The following is a 27,982-nucleotide window of genomic DNA, read 5'->3' as shown; positions in this document are numbered from 1 at the left end:
AACAGTCATCCTAGACAAAAACGAGTTGTCATTAAAACATTGGTGGATAGAGCCAACAAAATCTGTGAGCCATATTTGCAAGATGAATTAAATCACTTATTGTCAGCCTTCAAGAAATATGGGTATGCTAGTAAGGAGATTGATCGAGCAGTCCATCAAAGAAGATAGGAAGCCAGAAGTACTGAGCAATAAGGGCTGCCACCTGGAAAAGTTTTTCCCCTGTTCATTAATAAAATTATGGATTGCATAGGGAAAGTTTCGGTCAAATGTGGTGTCAAAATAACCTTTAGAATACCAAGAAGATTAATGGATATTTAAGAACAACAGAAGATGCATGACAACCCCTAGCAATACCTGGGATATATAAAATACTGTGCAATTGCAGACAATTGTATACTGGAACTATGAAAAGAAGTGTCAATAAATGCATAGGCGAACACAAAAAGAACTTTCATCTGGGGCATATCGAAAAATATCCCACAACAGAACATGTTTTTTGAGATGGGAACCACGAAATTATATACATTATCATGCGTGCATGTTTCGAAAGGCAATAGAAATTTATAAACAACATAATAATTTTAACAGAAAAGAAGAAGGTCTGAAGTTGGACAAAATATGGATGTTGACTTTGTGCCAACAGAATGACAATATATTATTTTTAATAGCAACGCTATCCACAGAGAGTCACACTGTCAGTGTCATGTGACATATGGTGGTGCCTTTTATAAATGTGAAGCCCATTAAGCTTAGTGGAGGCAGCTGTTTTACGTCAGAAGAAGTCTTCTGAAGTTGGAGACAAAAGTCAGGAAGCAGTTTTATACATTGAACACGGCCTCTCAGCCTGGAAGTTTTAACTGAAGAAGATGCTGGCCATGAAAGCCTACATTGAATGAGTAACCCAAGTTTATTTTGCAATAGACAAACTGAAAAAACAACACACAAGCAAAGATTCGGTGTTCATTAGAAGTGCTGTACACTGCAATAATTATTGTTTCTCATGTTTCTATGATCAGCACCATCCTGATTTGTACAGCGCTCCATTGGTCACACTTTACACTTGCCCCACACATAGATAAAATAATACAAGTAAAATGACTACACTACTTGATTGAAAGTTCTTGTACATTCAATTTTTTTCCAATCTCATTATGAACATTTTTTCTCAGGATAAAGATTCTGAAAATAATAAATGAATCATTGAATAACGACAGTTTGCACAGTCAAAAAAAGTGCAGGCAGGAATATTCCATCCACTTCGGACTTATTGAGCACTAGTGACCATAAAGAATACGTAAAGAAACTTAAATCTTTCAAACTTTGTTTTCTATATGTTGCAGTCATAGTCATGCCCTGCACATCTTGTCAATATGAATCAAATCAGTGAGGGTAACTTCATACGGTCCCCTAATCAGCTCTTATGTGTAGTTGAAATTGGTGGGACAAAGACTGTCTTACGTACCCTTGTACCTTCCCCCCCCCCCCCCCCCCCCCCCCGAAAAAAAATCTACAAAGTGTGAGGGCTTGTGACTTGGGTGGCCAAAAGCAATTAACGAGATTTTGTTGTCAACCTCCTTCAATCTAAAGTTTTGGAATGGTGGTGTTCAGATAACACTGTATCTCAAGGTGAAAGTGAGACATGGTGCCATCATGCATAAAAATGGAATCATTGGAATGTTCATGACATTCAGAAAGCAACCAATTGGGCAACATGTCCAGATATGACATTCCTGTCAACTTCCTCTGGCAAAAAGAAAGGTCTATAAACTTTGTGAACAGAAAAGGTACAAAACACATTCAGGTTCAGTGAATCTCTCATGTTCGACGACGATGCCAGAATTTTGTGTCCCCCAAATTCTTAAACCCCCCATGAACCATGGACCTTGCCATTGGTGGGGAGGCTTGCGTGCCTCAGCGATACAGATGGCCGTACCGTAGGTGCAACCACAACGGAGGGGTATCTGTTGAGAGGCCAGACAAACATGTGGTTCCTAAAGAGGGGCAAGCAGCCTTTTCAGTAGTTGCAGGGGCAACAGTCTGGATGATTGACTGATCTGGCCTTGTAAAACTAACCAAAACGGCCTTGCTGTGCTGGTACTGGGAACGGCTGAAAGCAAGGGGAAACTACAGCCGTAATTTTTCCCGAGGACATGCAGCTTTACTGTATGATTAAATGATGATGGCGTCCTCTTGGGTAAAAATATTCCGGAGGTAAAATAGTCCCCCATTCGGATCTCCAGGCGGGGAATACTCAAGAGGAAGTCGTTATCAGGAGAAAGAAAACTGGCGTTCTACGGATCGGAGCGTGGAATGTCAGATCCCTTAATTGGGTGGTAGATTAGAAAATTTAAAAAGGGAAATGGATAGGTTAAAGTTAGATATAGTGGGAATTAGTAAAGTTCGGTGGCAGGAGGAACAAGACTTTTGGTCAGGTGATTACAGGGTTATAAATACAGACTCAAATAGGGGTAATGCAGGAGTAGGTTTAATAATGAATAAAAAAAATAGGAGTGCGGGTTAGCTACTACAAACAGCATAGTGAACGCATTATTGTGGCCAAGATAGACACAAAGCCCATGCCTACTACAGTAGTACAAGTTAATATGCCAACTAGCTCTGCAGATGATGAAGAAATTGATGAAATGTATGACGAGATAAAAGAAATTATTCAGGTAGTGAAGAGAGACGACAATTTAATAGTCATGGGTGACTGGAATTCGTCAGTAGGAAAAGGGAGAGAAGGAAACATAGTAGGTGAATATGGATTGGGGGTAAGAAATGAAAGAGGAAGCTGCCTTGTAGAATTTTGCACAGAGCATAACTTAATCATAGCTAACACTTGGTTCAAGAATCATAAAAGAAGGTTGTATACCTGGAAGAATCCTGGAGATACTAAAAGGTATCAGATAGATTATATAATGGTAAGAGAGAGATTTAGGAACCAGGTTTTAAATTGTAAGACATTTCCAGGGGCAGATGTGGATTCTGACCACAATCTATTGGTTATGAACTGCAGATTGAAACTGAAGAAACTGCAAAAAGGTGGGAATTTAAGGAGATGGGACCTGGATAAACTGAAAGAACCAGAGGTTGTAGAGAGTTTCAGGGAGAGCATAAGGGAACAATTGACAGGAATGGGGGAAAGAAATACAGTAGAAGAATGGGTAGCTCTGAGGGATGAAGTAGTGAAGGCAGCAGATGATCAAGTAGGTAAAAAGACGAGGGCTAATAGAAATCCTTGGGTAACAGAAGAAATATTGAATTTAACTGATGAAAGGAGAAAATATAAAGACGCAGTAAATGAAGCAGGCAAAAAGGAATACAAACGTCTCAAAAATGAGATCGACAGGAAGTGCAAAATGGCTAAGCAGGGATGGCTAGAGGACAAATGTAAGGATGTAGAGGGTTGTCTCACTAGGGGTAAGATAGATACTGCCTACAGGAAAATTAAAGAGACCTTTGGAGAGAAGAGAACCACTTGTATGAATATCAAGAGCTCAGATGGCAACCCAGTTCTAAGCAAAGAAGGGAAGACAGAAAGGTGGAAGGAGTATATAGAGGGTTTATACAAGGGCGATTTACTTGAAGACAATATTATGGAAATGGAAGATGATGTAGATGAAGATGAAATGGGAGATACGATACTGCATGAAGAGTTTGACAGAGCACTGAAAGACCTGAGTCGAAACAAGGCCCCAGGAGTAGACAACATTCCATTAGAACTACTGACAGCTTTGGGAGAGCCAGTCCTGACAAAACTCTACCATCTGGTGAGCAAGATGTAAGAGACAGGCGAAATACCCACAGACTTCAAGAAGAATATAATAATTCCAATACCAAAGAAAGCAGGTGTTGACAGATGTGAAAATTACCGAACTATCAGTTTAATAAGTCACAGCTGCAAAATACTAACGTGAATTCTTTACAGACGAATGGAAAAAATGGTAGAAGCGGACCTCGGGGAAGATCAGTTTGGATTCCGTAGAAATGCTGGAACACGTGAGGCAATACTAACCTTACGACTTATCTTAGAAGAAAGATTAAGGAAAGGCAAACCTACGTTTATAGCATTTGTAGACTTAGAGAAAGCTTTTGACAATGTTGACTGGAATACTCTCTTTCAAATTCTGAAGTTGACAGGGGTAAAATACAGGGAGCGAAAGGCTATTTACAATTTGTACAGAAACCAGATGGCAGTTATAAGAGACGAGGGGCGTGAAAGGGAAGCAGTGGTTGGGAAAGGAGTGAGACAGGGTTGTAGCCTCTCCCCGATGTTATTTAACCTGTATATTGAGCAAGCAGTAAAGGAAACAAAAGAAAAATTCGGAGTAGGTATTAAAATTCATGGAGAAGAAGTAAAAACTTTGAGGTTCGCCGATGACATTGTAATTCTGTCAGAGACACCAAAGGACTTGGAAGAGCAGTTGACCAGGATGGACAGTGTCTTGAAAGGAGGATATAAGATGAATATCAACAAAAGCAAAACGAGGATAATGGAATGTAGTCAAATTAAATCGGGTGATGCTGAGGGGATTAGATTAGGAAATGAGACACTTAAAGTAGTATAGGAGTTTTGCTATTTAGGGAGTAAAATAACTGATGATGGTCGAAGTAGAGAGGATATAAAATGTAGACTGGCAATGGCAAGGAAATCGTTTCTGAAGAAGAGAAATTTGTTAACATCGAGTATAGATTTAAGTGTCAGGAAGTCGTTTCTGAAAGTATATGTATGGAGTGTAGCCATGTATGGAAGTGAAACATGGACGATAACCAGTTTGGACAAGAAGAGAATAGAAGCTTTCGAAATGTGGTGCTACAGAAGAATGCTGAAGATAAGGTGGGTAGATCATGTAACTAATGAGGAGGTATTGAATAGGATTGGGGAGAAGAGAAGTTTGTGGCACAACTTGACTAGAAGAAGGGATCGGTTGGTAGGACATGTTTTGAGGCATCAAGGGATCACAAATTTAGCATTGGAGGGCAGCGTGGAGGGTAAAAATCGTAGAGGGAGACCAACAGATGAATACACTAAGTAGATTCAGAAGGATGTAGGTTGCAGTAGGTACTGGGAGATGAAGAAGCTTGCACAGGATAGAGTAGCATGGAGAGCTGCATCAAACCAGTCTCAGGACTGAAGACCACCACAACAACAACAACAACAAATTCTTACATTGTGACAATTTATTTTACCTAATAGATGAAATATTGACTTGTCCAAAAAGATGAGTCATCCAAAGAAAGTGTCCTCTGGCATACCCTGGAGAACCTAAATGCAAAATTTGTACCTTCTGTTATGGTCACTGGGACGCAACTGCTACAATAACAGTAACTTGTAAGGCTTCATATGCAGGCGTCCTTTCAGAAATGCCGCACTGTTGTGTGAGGAAGTTAAAGTACTTGGGCTTGCCCAGCTTGCAGACACCCGAGGGCTCCATGTGAATGCATCTCGGATATGCTTGACATTTTCGTCAGTCGTGCATGGCCAACCAGTGCTCTTGCCTTTGTATATGCTACCAACTTCCAAGAATTTTCAATGCCAGTCATAAATCTGCTTGACAGAGTTGGCTTCTTTCTGAATCAATGACAGAATGCTTGTTGCACTTGAATAATGGATTGACTTCATGCAAATTCTAATATAACGAAATGGTTTCTTTTGTCGTTTAGTCACCATGTTGCTAAAAGCAAACAACAGTGCAGCTGTGTCAAAACTTTGAAGCTTTCTTTATCCTGTGATATGTGTAATGTGTTTTATCTTTTATAGTTTTTCTGTAACAAATAATTGAATTCTGTTCTTTTTTTCTTTTTGTATCATTTGGTATATTGGCTGCACTCCAATCTTTCCCTCTCCTCAACAGTAATGCTTTGGTATTTATCTCTGTTTAATAAGCATTAATCCACGTTTCACCCAGATGAGCTTCTCACCATTTGCACTCCCATACAATTGAAGTCTGAAGTAACATTTCATCCAAGTAAGCTTTTGGCCATTTGCATTCCAATATGATGTAACACAGTTGTCAGGGGACATATTTTACCCTCCATATATCCATGTAAATAGAGAGAGAGAGCTATGGTGTGGTGTCACCGCCAGACACCACACTTGCTAGGTGGTAGACTTTAAATCGGCTGCGGTCCATTAGTATACGTCGGACCCGCGTGTCGCCACTGTCAGTGATCGCAGACCGAGCGCCGCCACACGGCAGGTCTAGAGAGACTTACTAGCACTCGCCCCAGTTGTACAGCCGACGTTCATAGGAAGGGTTCACTGACAAATACGCTCTCATTTGCCGAGATGATAGTTAGCATAGCCTTCAGCTACGTCATTTGCTATGACCTAGCAAGGCGCCATTACCGGTTATATTGAGCTTATTATAAAACCTGTACCGTCAAGAGCAATGTACACCAATTATGGATTAAAGTTAAGTATTACATCATCTACGTACTTTATTTGCAATTCTCAAGACATTGTCCTGTTCCAGACCTCACGCCAGTCAGCGTGTAATTAAACGCGCGCATTTCGGCCTCCTCTAGCAATACGGTGTTGGCTCTTCTGCCAACACTTCATATGGAATGACTGACTATGCATGGAAAATTTGGAAAAGCACATAACACAACATTATACTGTACTATATATATTGTACAGTATTTAAATTGAAAGAACATTACACATAAAACATCTAAAAACTTACCAAATACAGAAACTAGATAAACATCACTCAAATGATTACCAACAATAACACTATAGAAATTATAAATAAAATACTATGTTACACAACATTTACTGCAAAATACATGACACCATCATCTGCTTTACCACTCATTTCATACAGCAGAAATAATGCCTTTGTCACCTATCATCTCTAATTTTGGTTCCTAGTTGACGATGAGTGTCCAGTCGTTTTGGTCTTGTAGATCAATGTTGCACTGGAGAACATCATAAGCAGACTGGATATCTTTGCTGTCATTACATTCATTGCAGCATTTTGATGAACTGAACATTTGGCCCAGCAATTCTTAACAGGGGCCAGACTGATGTTTCGCTACACCTGCCCTACGGTATTCAAATTTAGAGATTTCAAGAATATTTTCATTTCCTAATTTGAATCTGTTGTTTTAGGCAGTAACAAATCTATTATTTTTAGGATGCATTATATCCATATCTGCAGTCCATCACATTTTTATTACACTTTAATTTTTCATAAAATTATCAGGTGACATTTTATAAAAAGAACAGATTGTTACCTACAACACAGAGAAGTCGCTGAGCTGCAGACACAATGGAAAGACTTTTAAACATTTAAGCTTCTGGACAAAAGAGTCCTCCTTGTGAAATAGGAAAATACACACATGCGCACGCGCGCGCAAGCACAAACACAAACACAAACACTGTTTCTGGCTATTGAAGCCTCAATGTCTACTTTATGTGCTGAGTAGCAATCTATTCTTTGCTTATTATTATTATGATCATGATCATCATCTCACCCTGGACTTGGTGGTTTAACATGACTTTTTCACAGACTTTGTAGTTCCTTATATTACTCAGAATGCCAAGACTTTTTTTTTATTTATTTACTTATTTTTTTTTTTTAGGGCGCAAAACTGCTATGGTAATTAGCGCCCGGTCCGGGACTTAGGAAACAGTAAAAATCGAAAATGGAAACCAGCAGCAATGGGAACGAAAGTCATAAAATTGGAGAAACTAAAAGCAGAAGGAAGGCTTAAAAATCCACTACAGAAAGGGGTTGGTTGTCCCCAAAAAAAGCTTCAAATGACTGACGTCATTTCACTGGCACTAAGAAACTCGAGAACGTGATCAGCTGAGCGCGTGTCATCTGCTAAAATCGACGATATATCAGGCGATAGCAGTAGACGGGAGCGTAACGGATTAAAATAGGGGCACTCAATTAAAAGGTGTCTTACCGCCCACAGCCGAGAGCAGTGGGGACAGAGTGGGGGAGGATCGCCGCTTAAAAGATGTCTATGGCTAAAAAGACAGTGCCCTATCCGGAGTCTAGTTAAAATTACCTCCTCCCGACGACGCGTTCGGGAGGAAGAGGTCCAAGCACAAGGAAGAGCTTTCACATCCCGCAATTTATTATGGGGAAGTGTCGACCAATGTGCGTGCCATAAATGAACAACACGATGACATAAAACGCTCCGTAGATCGGCGAAGGGAATCGATTGAATAGCTGGCTGAAGAAGAGAGACTGCAGCCTTGGCTGCAATATCGGCCGCCTCATTTCCACAGATACCAACGTGTCCCGGGAGCCAGAGGAACGCCACCGAGACGCCCCCCAGGTGGAGCAAGTGCAGACAGTCCTGAATCCGGTGGACCAGAGGGTGCACAGGGTAAAGAGCTTGGAGACTGAGGAGAGAGCTGAGAGAATCTGAGCAGATAACGTACTGTATCCGCTGATGGCGGCGGATGTAGTGGACAGCCTGGAGAACAGCGTAAAGCTCCGCAGTATAAACCGAACACTGGTCAGGAAGCCGAAAGTGATTTGGGGTATCGCCAACAATATAGGCACTCCCTACACCTAACAATGTTTTCGAGCCGTCAGTGTAAATAAATGTGGCGTCCGTCATTTGTGCACATAGAGCAGCAACTGCCCGATGATAAACAAGTGAAGGGGGTACCATCCTTGGGAAATCGACAAAGGTCACGGAGCAGGCAGATCCAGGGACGGAGCCAAGGCGGTACTGTACCCCAAGTTGTCAAGAAGGTTTTAGGAAAGCGGAAGGAAAGAGAATGGAGCAGTTGACGGAAGCGGACTCCCGGTGGTAGTAGGGAGGAGGAGCGGCCTGCATACCCTACATCAAAGGAGGCGTCGAAAAAAATGTCATGGGCTGGATTAGCAGGCATGGAAGACAGATGGCTAGCATAACGACTCAGAAGGACTGCTCGCCGATTGGACAGCGGAGGTTCAGCAGTCTCAGCATAAAGGCTTTCCACAGGGCTGGTGTAAAAAGCTCCAGACACTAAACGTAATCCACGGTGGTGGATAGAGTCGAGACGCCGAAGAATAGACGGCCGAGCAGAGGAGTAGACTATGCTTCCATAATCCAATTTCGAGCGCACTAAGGCGCGATGGAGGCGGAGAAGGACCACTCGGTCCGCTCCCCACGAGGTACCATTCAGGACACGGAGGGTGTTGAGGGATCGCAGACAGCGATCCGAAAGATAGGAAACGTGGGAGGACCAGCACAGTTTTCTGTCAAACATAAGACCCAAGAATTTAGGGATGTCTGAAAACAGAAGGTTGACAGGACATAGATGTAAGGAGGACGGAAGAAACTCCTTACGTCGCCAAAAATTAACACAAACGGTCTTACTGGGGGAAAAACGGAAGCCGGTTTCGATGCTCCAAGAGTGGAGGCGATCGAGACATCCTTGAAGACGTCGTTCAAGAAGGCTGGTCCGTTGAGAGCTGTAGTAGATCGCAAAATCGTCCACAAAGAGGGAGCCCAAGACATCAGGAAGGAGACAATCCATAATTGGATTTATGGCAATGGCAAACAGTACAACACTCAGCACGGAGCCCTGGGGTACCCCGTTTTCTTGGGAGAAAGTAAGGGAGAGAGCAGTGTTCACCCACACCCTAAATGTGCGCTCTGCCATAAATTCGCGAAGAAAAAGGGGCAGCTGACCTCGAAAGCCCCAAGAGAACAGTGTGCGGAGGATGCCTGTCCTCAACAGGTATCGTATGCCCTCTCCAGATCAAAAAATATTACTACTGTCTGGCGTTTCCGGAGAAAATTATTCATGATATAAGTGGAGAGAGCAACAAGATGTTCAACTGTAGAATGATGCTTTCGGAATCCGCATTGTGCAGGTGTTAAAAGACTGCGGGACTCCAGCCACCAAGCTAAACGGCAATTCACCATACGCTCCAAAACCTTACAGACACTACTCGTGAGAGAAATGGGATGATAGTTAGAGGGGAGATGTTTGTCCTTTCCAGGTTTCGGAACAGGAATGACGATAGCTTCCCGCCATCGTCTGGGAAAAGTACTGTCGGTCCAAATTCGATTATAAAGGCGAAGGAGGTAACGCAGACTATGGGTTGATAAATGCAGCAACATTTGGACGTGGATACCATCCGGTCCTGGGGCGGAGGAGCGAGAAGAAGAGAGTGCATGTTGGAGTTCCCGCATGGAGAAAACAGTATTGTAGCTTTCGTGATTTTGAGAGGAGAAAGCAAGAGGTCGCACTTCCGCTGAACGTTTCTTTGGGAAAAACGCGGGCGGGTAATTTGAAGAGCTCCAAATTTCAGCAAAGTGCTGACCCAATGAGTTAGAAATTGCGACAGGGTCCACTAATGTATCATGCGCGACAGTGAGCCCAGAGACCGGGGAGAAACTAGGCGCGCCTGAGAACCGTCGAAGCCGACTCCAAACTTCCGAGGAGGGAGTGAAGGTGTTAAATGAGCTAATAAAGAATTGCCAGCTTGCCTTCTTGCTATCGCCGATGACGCGACGGCATCGCGCACGGAGTTGCTTATAGCGGATACAGTTTGCCAAAGTAGGATGGTGGCGGAAAACGCGGAGAGCACGTCGCCGCTCACATAGTGCATCACGGCATGCCTCGTTCCACCAAGGAACTGGGGGGCGCCGGGGCAATTCGGAGGTGCGTGGTATTGAACATTCCGCAGCTGTAAGAATGACGTCGGTAATATGTGTGACCTCATCGTCGACGCTGGGAAAGTGACGGTCATCGAATGTCGCTAGAGACGAAAAAAGTGTCCAATCGGCTTGGGCAAACTTCCAGCGTCGCGGGCGCATATATGGCAGTTGAGGCTGCAGTCTAAGGACACATGGAAAGTGGTCACTCGAGTGTGTATCATCAAGGGCGAACCATTCAAAGCGCCGAGCTAGCGGAACAGTACCGACCGCAAGGTCCAAATGAGATAAATTTGTCGTGGAGGCAGACAAAAATGTAGGGACCCCAGTGTTGAGGCAAAATAGATCCACTTGGTGGAAGACGTCTAGCAATAGTGAGCCACGTGGACAAGGATGTGGAGATCCCCAAAGCGGGTGGTGGCCATTGAAGTCTCCAACCAGCAAATATGGGGGTGGAAGCTGACCAAGAAGATGAAGGAGATCAGCTCGTGCCACTGGTGTTGACGATGGAATGTATACAGTACAAAGAGAGAACGTGTATCCAGAAAGGGAAAGACGGACGGCGACAGCTTGGAAGGAAGTATTTAAGTAGATTGGGTGATAATGGAGAGTATCATCGAGAAGAATCATGAGTCCTCCATGGGCTGGAGTGCCTTCAACAGAGGGGAGATCATATCGGACGGACTGAAAATGATGGAGAACAAAGCGGTCATGGGGACGCAGCTTTGTTTCCTGAAGACAGAAGATGACCGGCGAGTAGGATCGTAAGAGGATCGACAAGTCATCCCGATTGGTTCGAATGGCGCGGATATTCCAGTGGATAATGGACATAGGGTGAACAGGAAATGGAGGAATGTGACCAAGGTTGCTGTCAACTCATCGACTGCTCAGAGCTTGTGACCGACAGCATGGAATGGCATTCAGCCGAAGGCAGAAGATCCTGATCCATAGGTTGTTCAGGAGCAGCTCCTGCCACCAGCGATCGGCCGGTTGATCGGCCGCCAGCAGTGCGCCTCGGCGACACAGAAGACGGCCGAGGGCGATTTCTGCCAGGTGGTGCTGTAGATGGGACACGCCTTGGCGGAGAAGGAGATGAACTGGGTTTCTTTGTAGCCTTCTTGGAAGTATGATGTTTAGATGAAGGAGGAACCGATGGTTGTGAAGTTGGGGTACGTAAAAAATCTTCACAAGTATGCTCTTTTTTCGAAGTCTTGGTGTCTGACTTTTGGGCTCGAGATTTAGCAGAACCCGACGAAGGGCGAGCCAGAGAGTGGGCAGGCGAAAGTGGTGTGGTTGAACGGGCGATCTTTGCACTGGCCGATCTGACGACCGTGGCACTAAAGGTGGCCGCCTCCTTTGTTGGCCGAGGAGAAGCAAGGACAGTGCTGTATTTTCCTGTCTGAGGCACGGTGGGCTGTCGACTGGCGAGTAATTTTCGAGCAGCAAAGGTAGACACCTTTTCCTTCACTCTGATTTCCTGGATGAGCTTTTCGTCCTTAAAAACGGGGCAATCTCGAGAGGAAGCAGCATGGTCACCCATACAGTTGATGCAGCGAGGGGATGGACAAGCACCCTCATCAGCATCCTTGCCACACTTAACACATTTGGCCGGATTGGAACAGGACTGGCTAGTGTGATTGAACCGCTGACACCAATAGCAATGCGTAGGGTTTGGGACGTAAGGGCGAACGGAAATTATCTCACAGCCTGCTTTGATTTTCGATGGGAGTTGAACTTTGTCAAATGTCAAGAAGACAGTGCGGGTTGGAATGATGTTCGTGTCAACCCTTTTCATAGCTCTATGAACAGCCCTGGTCAGACAGGTAGTGCTGAATTTCTTCGTCAGACAATCCATTGAGGGAGCGTGTATAAACGACTCCACACAAGGAATTTAAAGTGCGGTGCGCTTCAACCCGGACGGGGAAGGTGTGGAGCAGTGAAGTACGCAGCAATTTTTGTGCCTGGAGGGCACTGACTGTTTCTAACAACAGGGTGCCATTCCGTAATCTGGAACAAGACTTTACAGGACCTGCAATTGCGTCGACACCTTTCTGAATAATGAAAGGGTTGACCGTGGACAAGTCGTGACCTTCGTCAGACCGAGAAACAACATGGAACTGTGGCAACGATGGAAGAACTGTCTGTGGCTGAGACTCAGTGAGCTTACGCTTGTGAGCAGACATAGTGGAAGATGAGGAAACCATTGCGAAAAATCCCCCATGATTACCGGTGTCTCCGATGGCGCGCTCCTCCCTTGTGGGGGCCTTCTCTGAGGGCACTCCCGCCTTAGGTGATTGTTCACACCTCAGGTCACACCTCCCGACAAACGGACGGAGGGACCAATCGACACTTTCGGAAGGTATCAGCTCGGGTAATCACCCCTCCCTGGGCCTGGCCGTTACCAGGGGGTACGTGCATGTCCTACCTGTCTACCCGGTGCGGGGAATTACGCGTTACCCCGTCACCGGCTACGCACAAAAATGCGTGGGTCGGCCTTCAGACACGCACAGGGAGGAAGAAAGAGAAAGGGAAAAACAAAGAAGGGGAAAGGAATGAGGAGAGGTCTCAAACGCCGCAGCGGAGAAAAGGGTAAAGAGAAGAGGTAAGGAAAAGAGAAGGACAAAGGAAGGATGAAGACATACAAGCAGAGAACTCTAAGAATGCGGTACATTTACGAGCGTCCGTCTCCGGCCGTAGGCACAAACCATACTCCCAGAGGGGAAGAAAGGGAAGGAAAGAGCCAGAGGTGAGAGGAGGAGGGGCGAAGATGGGGAAGAGGGAAGGATGCGGAAAAGGAAGGTATGCAGCCCAGAAGGGAAGGAGGGCCACATTAGCTCGGGGTCCCGTGCTCGCTACGCACGTATCCACAAAAGAGTTGTGGACCCCCTGGGGGGTATTTTGTGTGTGTCTACTGGAATTTTGCCTTCAGAAGGTAAGTACTGAGTAGCAATTTTGTTTCGTAATTTATTACTGATCTGTCTTTCGCAGAAAGAACTATGTAAACATTGTTGAGGAATGGATAAGCACATAGGCAAAACATTTAACACAGTAGCCTAGTATCACCTGATTTTGTTCATAATAGTTACTCTCCAACCAGTCAGCTATTCCAAATGTATTATTATTATCTTTTTATTTAAATCTGGGCGATTTCATCACATGTCGATTTGATGAAATTTACCCAAAAAGACATTCTTTCAATCTGAAGAGGTACATGCAGTAAAACACAGTGACAAAATTTTTAACAGTGACATGCATGCACACTAAGGATGTTTCTTAATTTAAAAGGAACCAACAAGTATAACACTGAAAGGTGAAAATAGTGGGAGACATAGCTATAGCTGTACAAAAAAATTCATCTATTTTTTATTACATGACTATCAGGATTCACAAGTAAATTAGTCTGAATGATTGTGGCAGTAATACAATGAAATACAGATAGATTTCTAAAGCAGTTCTTTACTGCAGTGTGAGAGAAACCACTGTAATGATAATTTCACTTACCAATATTGGGATCTTTCGCAAGTTCTTCGTATGAACCATATGCAGTTGGAATAGAATGGCACTTTGCAAAATCTTGAGCTCTCTTCAGCTCCCTAGCAGCAACAGCCACTACTTTATGCTCTTCCTGAGGGAGAGTGCTCAGTGCAGTAACAAAATCATGACTGATTTTGCCAGCACTGGCAATTCCCCATTTGGTTGCCATCTGTAAATGTTAATATTTGCAATTATTTGAATGGCACATATATCACAAGGGAAAAAAATCACTAAAATCTGGAACACACTGTCAGTGACCGATGAAAGACTCCTTACAACAGCTGACTGAATAAGAGTTTGCACAGAGAAGGAAATGTTGATTGTGGGTTAATTTCTGTGTAAAGTTAATTATTCACTACAATGCACATAATTTAAGAGACAGTAAGGCAATTTATTGTGAGTGAAACCTACATGCTTTATTAAGCTAGGGACAAACCTTTACATATCGCTCCTGTAGAGATCGCAGAGGCAAGGTTAGGCTTATTACAGTGTGCATACAGGCATTGAAGCAATCATTCTTTTGACTTGAACAGAATGGAAAGAGCCCTAATAAGAGCTACAATGGAAAGTACAATCAAACAATGGAAACTCCACATTGGAATATCAACACTGCAAGAAAAAGATAGCTTGCTACTTACCATAAAGATGACACGTTAAGTTGCAGAGAGGCACAATTAAGACAGGCACATTAGCTTTTGGCCACAGCCTTCACAAAAAAAAAAAAAAAAAAAAAAAAAAAGCCCTCCAACAGCTTGGACCAGAATGCAGCTGTAATGTGGAATGGAAGCAGCAATCTGTAGGGAGCAAGGAAGGGGAAGAGATAGCAGTGTATGGGTGGGGGGAGAGAGCAGTGCTGTCCAGTCGACTTTGCAGGAACTAGACTGCCAGAAGATGTTGCGTCCAGCATCGGGAGGCTATGGGGCAGGGAGGTGGGGAGTGGAAAAAGGAGAGGAGCTGGGAAAGATGATGGAAGTGTTGGCAGAGGGAACACACAAAGTGGGTGGGAGATGAGAATAGGGAGGAGGTGTTACAACAGCGTGGGTGGAACTATTAGGTGAAGGGTGTGGGAAGAGGATGTTAATGTAGGCTGAGGCTGGGACCAGATAATGGATAACCTTACAACACATTCTCCACTCCCAAAATCATTCCACCCTCAACGTACAGAAACATATTGTCCCCAACACCCTCCACCTAACAGTTTACACACCTTCTGTCCTATTACCTCCTCCTCATTCTCAATTCCCACCCTTTTTGTGTCCCACCATTTGCCAATGCACTCTCCCACCTTTGCCCATTCCTCTCCTTTTTCATTCTGTTCATCCTCCCTTTCCTCACCTCCTTGCCCCACGACCTCCTGATGCTCAACCTCTTGGCAGTCTAGTCCCTGCATACTCTGCTGGACAGCACTGTTCTCTCCCCACACATGTACACTGCTATCCCTTACCCTTTCCTGCCCCCTCCAAATTGCTACTTCCATTATACGAGACAGCTGCATTCGGGTCCGAGCTGCCAGAGATGACGGTCACATGTGAGTGAGGTGTGCTTGCTTTTGTGAATGAATGTGTGTGTCTTTCTCTTTCTTTTTCTGATGAAGACTGTGGCTGAAAGCCAATGTGCAAGTGTGTCTTAATTGTGCCTGTCTACAACTTAACATGTCATCTTTAAGCTAAGTTGCAATCTACATTTTCTCTACAATGGAAGGTATCCTCTGCCACACACTTCACAGTGGTTTACAGAGCATAAATGAACAGGATGGGCACAACAAAACTGGCCCAGAAAATTTTTGCAACATGACTGGTGCAGGATTGACCCTTGTTAATGAGCATCATGGTTTTTATTCATTACAGAGCCCTTTTCGTGCCATTTTTCCACCACATTTTGCACTGCATGGTCTATCAAAACACTTCCAGTGTTTAAGCCTTATACAACCAGTTCCACATATGTTTCCCAAGAGTTGTGCTCTGCATAACACTTGATAATGAATGTGCTTTTTTTGTGTTGTATTCAACTAGTCTCTCATTCACTGAAACATAATGACATAGCGCAGTACTTGAGACAGAGGATGTGGGAGATGTGCAGTCATGTGACAGCAACAGACTGGTGCGTCAAAATGATAGTTTCCAGAATTTTTTGTTGTTGGTCAAAGTCATTTCCTTGTCAGTCTTATAAATATTTTCTGAGGCAGTTTTATTTTTCCCCGCTCGGTAGATAATGATGAGAATAAAAAGAATGATTTAATTTATTTTAAAGAGTTATTTACATTCTTGACAATGATAAACTCTTTTTTGCTGTCATTCTACCCATAAACTTTCAGTATTAGTGTAGCATTATCTGGTATTCGATATATATAAGGTCAATATTACTTGTCCAACAGAAAAAAAAGTTTCAATTATAATGTCAGCACATTAAAAAAGATGGATAAGAAAATCTTCCGCAGCCAAGATCGCTTTTTATTTTATTTCACAATGGTCGGTTTTGACAGAACCTTACTGTCATCAGCAGATCTGTGGAACTTCTTGTTAACATGCATGTATGCCACTAATACAAGGACAACACTTTCCACTCGCTGTACTGGTGACACGTGTGCATCTTAACAACAAATTCTGAAGAGCTGATGAAGACAGCAAGACTCTGTTAAGACTGGCCATCATGAAATAAAAATACCAAATGGTTTTGGCTGCACAAGATTTTCCTATTCACTGATGACAGATAGCTCCCTATAAACATGTGCAACCTATATAAAGCACAAGAAATTATTTTTCCACTTCTTAGATAATTGTATAACTTTATTTTTCCCCCCTCACTTAATAGTTCTTCATTAAGGTTAGGGGAACTTCTCAATTGTTACTATCCCCTCTTAGAATCAGAGACTACTGAATTTGGAATTATGTTATACCACAACCAAAAATAGGCCTATTTAAATTAGTATTTGAAGAAATTTGAAGGAAAGGAGGAAGATGAGTTAAATGCCCTGTTGATGATGTTGCCACTATAGACAAAGCACAAGCTGCAGTTGAGAGACAATGGTGAAGGAAAATGGCTGTGCAGTTTCAAGGGAACCATTCTCAGCATTGGTCCCAGTAAGTCAGTCACCCCTCTAAATCGTGGCTGTGGTGACAGACTCATGACTGATCTATACCAAAGACTGAGATCTATGCTACATTGGAAGGTGACAACCTGGTTACTAATTAGTGAAGGAGAAATTAAGATTGTGCTCCAAGACAGTCCGGCAGCATAGCCCAAGGTCTATTTAATGCACTTTCCTATATATATATATATATATATATATATATATATATATATATATATATATATATATATATATATATATATGTCTGCTTGTGTCTGTATATGTGTGGATGGATATGTGTGTGTGTGCGCGCAAGTGTATACCCGTCCTTTTTTCCCCCTAAGGTAGGTCTTTCCGCTCCCGGGATTGGAATGACTCCTTACCTTCTCCCTTAAAACCCAGATCCTTTCGTCTTTCCCTCTCCTTCCCTCTTTCCTGATGAGGCAACAGTTTGTTGCGAAAGCTTGAATTCTGTGTGTATGTTTGTGTTCGTTTGTGTGTCTGTCGACCTGCCAGCACTTTCATTTGGTAAGTCACATCATCTTATATTATAACAGACAAATGACCAATAACTTAAGTATTATGATTAATTTCACATAGCTACATACAACACATGCCAACTACAAAGTTGGTGAAGGGAGAGCCACTATGTAACTATTATTCTGACATTCACCCTAATTGATTTAGGAAAAGTACAGGAAACTTAAAACTGGATAGCAGATGGGGATCTGAATTGCCATCCTTGTGAATAATATTCCAGTGTCCTACCACTGCACTATCTTGCTAAGAGAAGCAAATGGAAAACGGAGCAGGATTTAGAGGGATGTTTGATGTGAGTCATTGGCTTTTGACCAGTGACATAGGAAACATGCAACAAATGCTGGAAACAATATGGTGACTATAACAAAATATTATTGATTTTTTTTCAAATGGGCAAAGCTACAGATCTGTCTATCACAACTAGGTTTTCTGTTTGTATCAGAGTTGCCTTCACCAACTTACAACCAATCAGCTGTCAACCTAACTTATACCTTGAGCTAAGCTATAGATCAATGTGTCGCCACAAACAGTTCTTTTTCCACATTTGTTGGCTTCAGCAACTAACAACAAAACTGTGAATATATGCACCGAAAGGTGATGTGACAGCAGCCACTAACATTACGTCATTGGCCAAAGCCAAACTCTTATCAAACAAAACTCTTGACCCTTTGAAGCAAAAGTTTTCACGAACAGTAGAAACATTTTTGGTGTCAACAGTACATTAAAATTCATTGTATAGAAAATAGATAGCACAAAATCTCCGAGTGTCTTTGCAGTTAAACCTCAACAAAAATTCACATTCCTTCAAACACACAAACAAATTGTTTTGGCTCTGCCCTGAACAATAGACGCAACTAAATCAGGTTTGTTCCAAGTTTAGAAGTGTGATTAATGATGGATTCACCAAGATGCTAGTGGCATTGTGTTTACATTTGTGGTCTTTTCTTGTGCTCAAATACAGGTTACATCCACAAAGTTTCCAGTTGTGAACAGCTGGAGAACTGTGTGTTACCGGTATGCAAAAGATTTTGCATAGCACAGCTTAATATTTCATGATTCAACTTACACATACCTGGATGGGCCATACTCACTACATACTTAATACAAAATAATGAAAAATGTTAACATTTGTGCTGTTATTTCTTCCTACAATTTCCTAAAAAATTATTCATCTGTAGAACAAGAGCTCATGAAGAAGGAAAAATGTAGGTTTTAAAGTTAGAAGAATCCTTTTGAGTGAATAAGCTATCATTGAGCACGTAACAAAATTGCTTCTGTCGCTTCATTTTCGCCCATACAACTTTAAGATGAATATGATCACCTTTTTACTGTTTTTTATAATTGGGTCATTATTATTCCTTCTCAACAGTAACAGATTATAAAATATTTATAGCCTATATACATGCAAAGTCAACTTTACTGTGGAATAAATAAGTAGCTATTTACTGCTGTTTTATACCCGTCTAGATTAAGTAATAGGCCCTTTATGTAGAGTAAATAATTATACTGGTGTTTCATTGCGCCTTCAGCGCAATTTTCAAATTATATGGTAGCTATATTTTTGTGTAATGTAAAGGATATCTACCCAGAGTTTATTTCATACATTATAGAGTGATATTAGACAAAATATAACAACTCTGGTTTTCTATGTGTACACTTAACACTCTTCGCCATTTCTCTCTCTCTCTCTCTCTCTCTCTCTCTCTCTCTCTCTCTATATATATATATATATATATATATATATATATATATATATATATCCTTCCATGCTGAATGTGTATTCAGAGTAACACTTGATTCATTTGAAATACATCCTACCTGGTATCTTCTAAAACACAGGACCATTCAAACATTATCCATGGAAAACATAATTCAAACTAAAGATTTGCGACTACCGTGCAATACCACAATAGGCGCTCGTGAAGTATGTGCGCAATCTCTAATATGAGAAAAGAAACTTTCTGCTACATAATTTCTTACTTGTTAGAAGGAATTAGTCCCACTCCAGGGCGAGAGCAATCTGCGTTTACAACAGAGAATTTTAGCCTTGTAGCTAACTATTTAAATCAGTAGCAGACGCTGGTATCATTCGTTATATAATGGAGGCGTATAATATTCCACGATGATAAACTCTGACCCAATAGTTCTATATCCAAGTACGAAAGCAAATTTCTGGGACTGTAAGAGCAACAATCTGCCTTCGGTAGAAGAAACTGTGACTGACTTAATGAACACAAGCCGACTGTACAATTTCCGGCAGACGCTGGCGAACTGCACCATTAAATACCGGTATTAAACTCACGTTTTCCCTTCGTCTAAAATACAGGACCGATAGTGTATTTGCGACGCACTCATTTCTCATTCCAAGCTCATACCCGGCCGCGAACAAAGAACCTTCTCTAATGAATAATGTTATTCCATATTACGCCAGCAGCTTCATTGTACCACAGTTGCAGCTTATAACATTAGAGTAGTTTATTTCATTCTAATTGATTGGATTAAATTTAGCTGGTCTGAGTATTAATAGCATAATGATACTGTTAAAACAGTACCGGTATGCATGTAGATCAAATATTCTATGATTTCCTTATCTTTTAGTTAATTTATACACTGGCTTGTTCCATATTCCTCAAGAGTCCTTCTTGACAGTACCTATGAGCATGGTATTCACGGTAATAGATTATGTGATACGGTATTATTTGCAATTAACCCCATGTAATGACAAATCAATAATTTTACAAAAATCTTAGTTGTAATGGACCCACATCCATGCATTCACAAGTCACAGGAAGCCACATTTGCTCAATAACAAGTCTTCAAACTTTTCAACACACCACAAATGACTGTCAACGCTGTGAAGTGCCATAGTCATTTAGCCAACGGAACTGTAGGTGGCTCTGTTGTACTTCAACATTGCACCCTTAACACCAATTAAAGTAACAAAACCAATAAAAGTAATATTTAGGTTTCCACTTCAGCGGCGATAAACATTCGAATCTATCAACTTTGTCATCAGTCTTCTAAAAACCGACAATATGAAAGTACCAGCACGTAAATCCGTTCTTTGCTTTTCTTTATAAACATTAATGCCGGTTACAGTTGACCGTCCGTGACAATACACTGCCAATTTGAAAGCAACAGTGAAGAGTGAGGTATATATATTTTAAGGCGAGAAGGGAGTAATAAATGGTTCTTCAATGACATTTCAAACTGTGCATCGCGTGGCTTGCAGAGTGTAAACGTAGATGTATATGTGTAGTGCATTCTGTAGAGTATGTATTAATAACGTGTTGAACGATGAACCCGGACTCGGTCACCCGAGCTACTGATAACCTATTCAGGAAATACTATAAAAAGCGTGAGGGGAAAGCCCAAGGGACCTGTGATACGTTACGTCGACTCTGGAGAAAGCTTCTATTTGTGAAGAAACAATTCCCATCGCTCTCCATGTCAACAGGTCGTTCTGTTGCGTAACATACACAAACCATCTTTAACACAGTCATGACGGGCCCCGCGCTGGCAAGACTCCAGCAGCCCCACTGCTCTGTTTTTTGTCGGATCGTAAGTTATCCAATAGCAGAAAGCAGTAATGTTGCACAAGATTATGTGAACAGAGGGAAGAGGGGCGAATCCCAGGGGGGATACGAGGCTGCAGCCCACTCCCCATAACCACACTTCTTTCTTCGTAATCTTTAATCCTTATATAAAAAAAAAAATCTTAGCAACATAACTTTAAGACAGGAAATTCGAAAGTCTGCTCGTTATTGTTTTTGTTTGCTCTAGAGAATCTAGTAATAAAGTGACATAAAAGTTATACGAGCTCAGGCGTCCTCGGCTCTCGACAAGATTTCTGTATGAAAATGAAAGTAATGGGCCATTGGTATATAACTGTGTGTGTTTTCGTAGGTTTGGAGACTACACAGGGCCCATTTCTCGTTCCTTAAACCACTCATTATACATTACAAATTGAAAAGTTTTATTGACATTATTACCAACTTCCACCACGATATCGTCCTCAGATATTGTTGAAAGAGATGGCCTAAACAGTTATTTGTTGGTATAGGTACTTTTTAACATTGCTAAGGGATCAGGCGAACCGAAAGAATTCGCGAAATGTATTCGTAGTTGCAAATACGAACAACCATTTGCATAAAGGAATGACGACAATGAAAATTTGACCGAACCGGGACTCCAACCCGGATTTCCCGTTTTACGTGAGCGGTCGCCTTAAGGTCGGGACACACATGTCCGGACCGAGTCAGTACCGAGAAACGTCCGAGTATCGGCCGTCACCCGGACAACGAAATACATCATTGCCGGCCGCAGTGGTCTAGCGGTTCTAGGCGCGCAGTCCGGAACCGCGCGGCTGCTACGATCGCAGGTTCGAATCCTGCCTCGGGCATGGATGTGTGTGTTATTTTTAAGTAGTTCTAAGTTCTAGGGGACTGGTGACCACAGATGTTAAGTCCCATAGTGCTCAGAGCCATTTGAACCATTTTTTGAAAATACATCATTAAAACAAATGTAGCGGGCCCCACTTGACCGGGCCGTGCACGGGGAACGTCAACGGGCCGGGGCAGGGCCTGGCGGGATTCGCCGTGTTTAATTTCTCACGTGACGGACACGGCCTGACAGTAGAATTGTCTTGTGAGCTGTGCAACTGCGCAAGACTGTTCTGTGTACAAAACACGGATGTGGAACGACTAATAGAAGAAGTTCGTAAGTTTCCTGTTCCTTACGATCAGGGAAGTGACAACTACAGGCATATCGAGTACAAAGACAGAGTTTGGAAGACAATTGCAACAGATCTACAAGGCAAAGGTATGATAAAAACTACACAAGTTTTAATACCCGAAAGATATTTATTTACTTTTTATTTTACAAACAGATGTCTGGTTTATGTCATCATTATATCGCCAAGGCGACATGTTCTTGCCATTCCACAGTCCCTTGTGGAGAGTGCAGGAATTTTTTGAGTTGTTCTCGTACAGCAAATGCAGCATCTGTTGATCTCCCACGACTTCGAGGTAGGTTTCGAAGATGTGATGATCTTCCGGATCCCTCAGCAGTTTCCTTTTGATCCATCCTCTGTTCGGGCACCCTATAACCATTTTTCGAATAAAGTTGTACAGTACACATGCAGCCGTCACAATCATTGTAAGGTTATTGGAATCTCCCTGAAGGATTCTTCTAAATATTCGAAATTTCTGTTGCAATATACCGAATGCATTTTCGGATATTCTTCTTGCCCGACTCAAACGATAATTAAATATAGCCTTGTCATTTGTTAAGATCCTGCCAGGATATGGTCGCATCAAGTATGTTTTGAGAAGAAAAGCTTCATCGCCTACAATTACCATTGGAAGTTCAACATCAGTTCTGGGTCAAGTTTTACTCTTTGGGACGCTAAGCGTATTGTTCTCCAATGACTTTTCTTTAACCTACCTTAAAAAAACAGCCAGTCGTTCTTTGGATGAAACTCATACTCTCCAGAAAGTGTCGTTTTTTCTCCGTCTTGGTTCTAGTTTCTTTAAAAGTTCACAGAAGGTGTACTGCGTCATCCTAAAATATTCATAAAACTTAGTCTCATCATCTACGATATGAGAAAATAATGTTCGAAGCTCTCCCTGTACTGATCTTGTTTTCCAGGCATTGTGGATCCATAATTTTCTTCTTCTTGTTTGCCTTCGTTCTTGTTACTCTTCGTCTAAAGCAAGTGCTATAAGTCCTGAGTAACTATTACGAAAATAAGTGAACATGTTTTACAGCTTTCACAAACAGAAACACAGATGACCGCGTCCGAGTCACTACAAGGAACAACGAAGGCACGGACGTGCCCCGGTCATGTGTGGCCCCTGCAGGAACGGACCGGCGCACGGCCGTCACTCGTCCGACGCTCGGCCCTGACACGGCCCGGACGTGTGTGTCCCGACCTATTCGCTATCCGTGCACGACACAGGGCCAGGCCCAGATTTCTGTATGGTGTCGTTCCAGCCTCACAACCTGTATTCCAGCAAACATTAGTTCCCGTAAGGGGAGGACAATTTTAATCGAAATTTGCTGACTGGTATCGGATGATAATAAACGATACTGCAGTGCCTGCGTTGTTAAAGAATGTTGCTATGTTCCTTCGGACATTAACGCATGTCCGGAGCTACATTACATCGTTCTTCTTGACAAGAAAGGCACCGCGATTTCGTAAAAAGAATTTCTTGATTTAAGGTTCGGGATACTCTAGCTCTCTTAGTGCTGTTTCTGCGATTCCACTATACGTTCCTTTTTCAGCTAGTGAGCCTTTATATGGTTGTCAATCATAATTCAAAGCATTTCTGTAACGTTTACATGCGTTTTTTAATGTTTAACCTAATCGGAGACTGGGTGTTGTGTGATGTCCTTAGGTTAGTTAGGTTTAAGTAGTTCTAAGTTCTAGGGGGCTGATGACCATAGATGTTAAGTCCCATAGTGCTCAGAGCCATTTTAACCTAATCGGATACGCTGGTGTGCAGCAGTGAATACTGACACTCGGGTGGCAATAGCATCACACGGATATTCCCGCTCTGAACTCGCCCTCGTTGTATTTAATAGTTCAGAAATATTCATGGAGAAACTAAAACGTTTTGTGTATTCAAAAACACTTTGTATTAAACAGGCTATATGTACAACGTGATTTTGAAAAAAATAAAATCTTTTAAAAATGATAATAATACAAAATTTAAAAAATGTGATATTTTGTTTTACACGGCCAGATATAAACAGAAAACCTGTAAACGGCGATGGCACCAATTTAGAGACCTATTTCGACATCTACCGGTCAAAAGCAGGATGAATTCACAGATTTCACACCCTCTGCCTACTGACACTAACCTGTTACTGCAAGGTTCTAGCGATGTTCGATGGATGTTTTTTCACCTCATTATTTACGACTGATAAGCATAAGGGAAGTAGGGCCTAACATAAATGGTTCAAATGGCTCTTTACCGCTATGGCACTTTTGAGGTCATCAGTCCCCTAGAACTTAAAACTACTTAAACCTAACTAACCTAAGGACATCACACACATCCATACCCGAGGCAGGATTCGAACCTGCGACCGTAGCCGTCGCGCGGTTCCAGACTGAAGCGCCTAGAACCGCCCGGTCACAAAGGCCGGCTAAGTAATATATGGAAATAACACGTGCTACTGGTCACAGAACCAGAACCGCCACTCCTCGGAGAAGAATATGGATATATTGATATCTTGCATCATAAAAATAAAATACATAATAGGCTGTAGCACATGAGTAAAATGGTTCAAATGGCTCTGAGCACTATGGGACAACGTCTGAGGTCATCAGTCCCCTAGAACTTAGAACTACTTAAACCTAACTAACCTAAGGACATCACACACATCCATGCCCGAGGCAGGATTCGAACCTGCGACTGTAGCAGTCGCGCGGTTCCGGACTGAAGCGCCTAGAACCGCTCGGCCACCGCGGCCGGCAGCATATGATTACTAGCACGATCAAGGGACTGTAGAAAGTGCCACTTTTTTAAAAAAAGAAAAGAAAGGTGTGAATTGCCAGGAAGCTTAAGCTGTTTGACCAAAATTGTCTTCAGCTCTGTTATTTCAAAAGTGATGATGGTAGGATATTCCTCACACATCCTTGATTGTGTGTGTTCGTCCATACATATCGTAGGTTCGGCCCGTATTTAACCATATGTAGAAAAAAGCTAACATCTTTTGGAGTTACTTGAAACATTTTCGAAATCTGAAGTCATCCTGCATCACACCAATGAATGGCAACACAACAAAATATATTCCAAACTCTGAGGCATGTTCACACGTGACTTTTCCAGTAGGTGATAAAATTATAGGTTAATATCTACTACTACAAAAAAGGAATATATTTGTGTTTCAAGGTACACCTTAGTAGCGGATTTCTGAAATACTTCTGTTTCCGACATTACATTTAAATTACATGGTAAAAATGGGGACAAGAGGAATGTTCGACCGATGCAAGTCGTCAGCTTTGGCCAGTGACGTAATGTTAATAGCTGCTGTCACGTCACCTTTTCGCGTATATATTGACAGTTTTGCTGATAGTTGGCGAAGCCAACGAATTTGAGAGCAAAAAAAAAAAAAATAAATCTAGATGTGGTGACGCATTGATTTTTAGTTTAGCCCGAGGCATAGGTTAGACTGGAAAGTGACAACTTGGTTGTGAGTTGGTGAAGCCAACGAATGCGATACTAAGAAATCCTGGTTGTGGTTACAGACTGATTTGTACCCTAGCCCGTTTGATAAATCGCCAATTACCACGTTATAGGCACTATATTATATATGGCATTTGTTGCATGTTTACTGTGTCACTCGTCAAAGACGACCACTCGTATAGAACATTCCTCTATATCCAAAAACGTCAGAAACGTTTTTAAAAACATACAAAAATAATTTAGCTGTGAAATTATTAATTACTGTACAAGAAATTATGGGGAATCTAAGAATATACACTCCTGGAAATTGAAATAAGAACACCGTGAATTCATTGTCCCAGGAAGGGGAAACTTTATTGACACATTCCTGGGCTCAGATACATCACATGATCACACTGACAGAACCACAGGCACATCGACACAGGCAACAGAGCATGCACAATGTCGGCACTAGTACAGTGTATATCCACCTTTCGCAGCAATGCAGGCTGCTATTCTCCCATGGAGACGATCGTAGAGATGCTGGATGTAGTCCTGTGGAACGGCTTGCCATGCCATTTCCACCTGGCGCCTCAGTTGGACCAGCGTTCGTGCTGGACGTGCAGACCGCGTGAGACGACGCTTCATCCAGTCCCAAACATGCTCAATGGGGGACAGATCCGGAGATCTTGCTGGCCAGGGTAGTTGACTTACACCTTCTAGAGCACGTTGGGTGGCACGGGATACATGCGGACGTGCATTGTCCTGTTGGAACAGCAAGTTCCCTTGCCGGTCTAGGAATGGTAGAACGATGGGTTCGATGACTGTTTGGATGTACCGTGCACTATTCAGTGTCCCCTCGACGATCACCAGTGGTGTACGGCCAGTGTAGGAGATCGCTCCCCACACCATGATGCCGGGTGTTGGCCCTGTGTGCCTCGGTCGTATGCAGTCCTGATTGTGGCGCTCACCTGCACGGCGCCAAACACGCATACGACCATCATTGGCACCAAGGCAGAAGCGACTCTCATCGCTGAAGACGACACGTCTCCATTCGTCCCTCCATTCACGCCTGTCGCGACACCACTGGAGGCGGGCTGCACGATGTTGGGGCGTGAGCGGAAGACGGCCTAACGGTGTGCGGGACCGTAGCCCAGCTTCATGGAGACGGTTGCGAATGGTCCTCGCCGATACCCCAGGAGCAACAGTGTCCCTAATTTGCTGGGAAGTGGCGGTGCAGTCCCCTACGGCACTGCGTAGGATCCTACGGTCTTGGCGTGCATCCGTGCGTCGCTGCGGTCCGGTCCCAGGTCGACGGGGACGTGCACCTTCCGCCGACCACTGGTGACAACATCGATGTACTGTGGAGACCTCACGCCCCACGTGTTGAGCAATTCGGCGGTACGTCCACCCGGCCTCCCGCATGCCCACTATACGCCCTCGCTCAAAGTCCGTCAACTGCACATACGGTTCACGTCCACGCTGTCGCGGCATGCTACCAGTGTTAAAGACTGCGATGGAGCTCCGTATGCCACGGCAAACTGGCTGACACTGACGGCGGCGGTGCACAAATGGTGCGCAGCTAGCGCCATTCGACGGCCAACACCGCGGTTCCTGGTGTGTCCGCTGTGCCGTGCGTGTGATCATTGCTTGTACAGCCCTCTCGCAGTGTCCGGAGCAAGTATGGTGGGTCTGACACACCGGTGTCAATGTGTTCTTTTTTCCATTTCCAGGAGTGTAGCTATTCGATACTTAAGTAAATCTTTCACATGCAGTGTCAGCTATGGTCCTTTAAACAGTTTCATACCGTTGAAGACTAAAGAAAGCCATTAGTCTCCAAAGTTTTTTTTTTTTTTTAATTTGAGCAACAAACCTCTTTGGAGCTTCCTTTTTTGAGCCTCCATCGCATTTTCTGGACACTAGAGTAAAATCATCCACAAGTACACTGTAAAGTTCTGAAAAATTAGACTTTCTGACCTTTTTTCCTGAGTGATCAACACAACGTTGACCAGCATCATCATTGCTGGCCTCAACTGTTTTTCAATACATA

At 42.9% G+C, this 27,982-nt stretch overlaps 1 protein-coding gene across 2 annotated transcripts in view; it reads right to left on the bottom strand.

The window, feature by feature from the left end:
* LOC126198481 (trans-1,2-dihydrobenzene-1,2-diol dehydrogenase-like) overlaps window positions 1-19,896 on the bottom strand; it is a 115,444-nt gene extending 95,548 nt beyond the window's left edge. Inside the window, exons 1-2 of one of the 2 annotated variants that reach the window (XM_049934842.1) lie at window positions 19,742-19,896; window positions 14,119-14,320 (exon numbers count right to left, since the gene is read on the bottom strand). In XM_049934842.1, coding sequence (XP_049790799.1) covers window positions 14,119-14,320 — 202 coding nt within the window. In that variant the 5' untranslated portion in view covers window positions 19,742-19,896. Of the gene's footprint in view, window positions 1-14,118; window positions 14,321-19,579; window positions 19,622-19,741 lie in introns of those variants that run through there. The other variant, XM_049934841.1, reaches the window with a different exon arrangement.
* Window positions 19,897-27,982: the final 8,086 nt, after the last annotated feature.

Source organism: Schistocerca nitens, chromosome 8 (genome assembly GCF_023898315.1).
Source record: "Schistocerca nitens isolate TAMUIC-IGC-003100 chromosome 8, iqSchNite1.1, whole genome shotgun sequence".
Taxonomy (NCBI): Eukaryota; Metazoa; Arthropoda; class Insecta; order Orthoptera; family Acrididae; genus Schistocerca; species Schistocerca nitens.
Note: the sequence above shows the minus strand (reverse complement) of the source record. Positions and strands in the feature narration are given on the sequence as shown.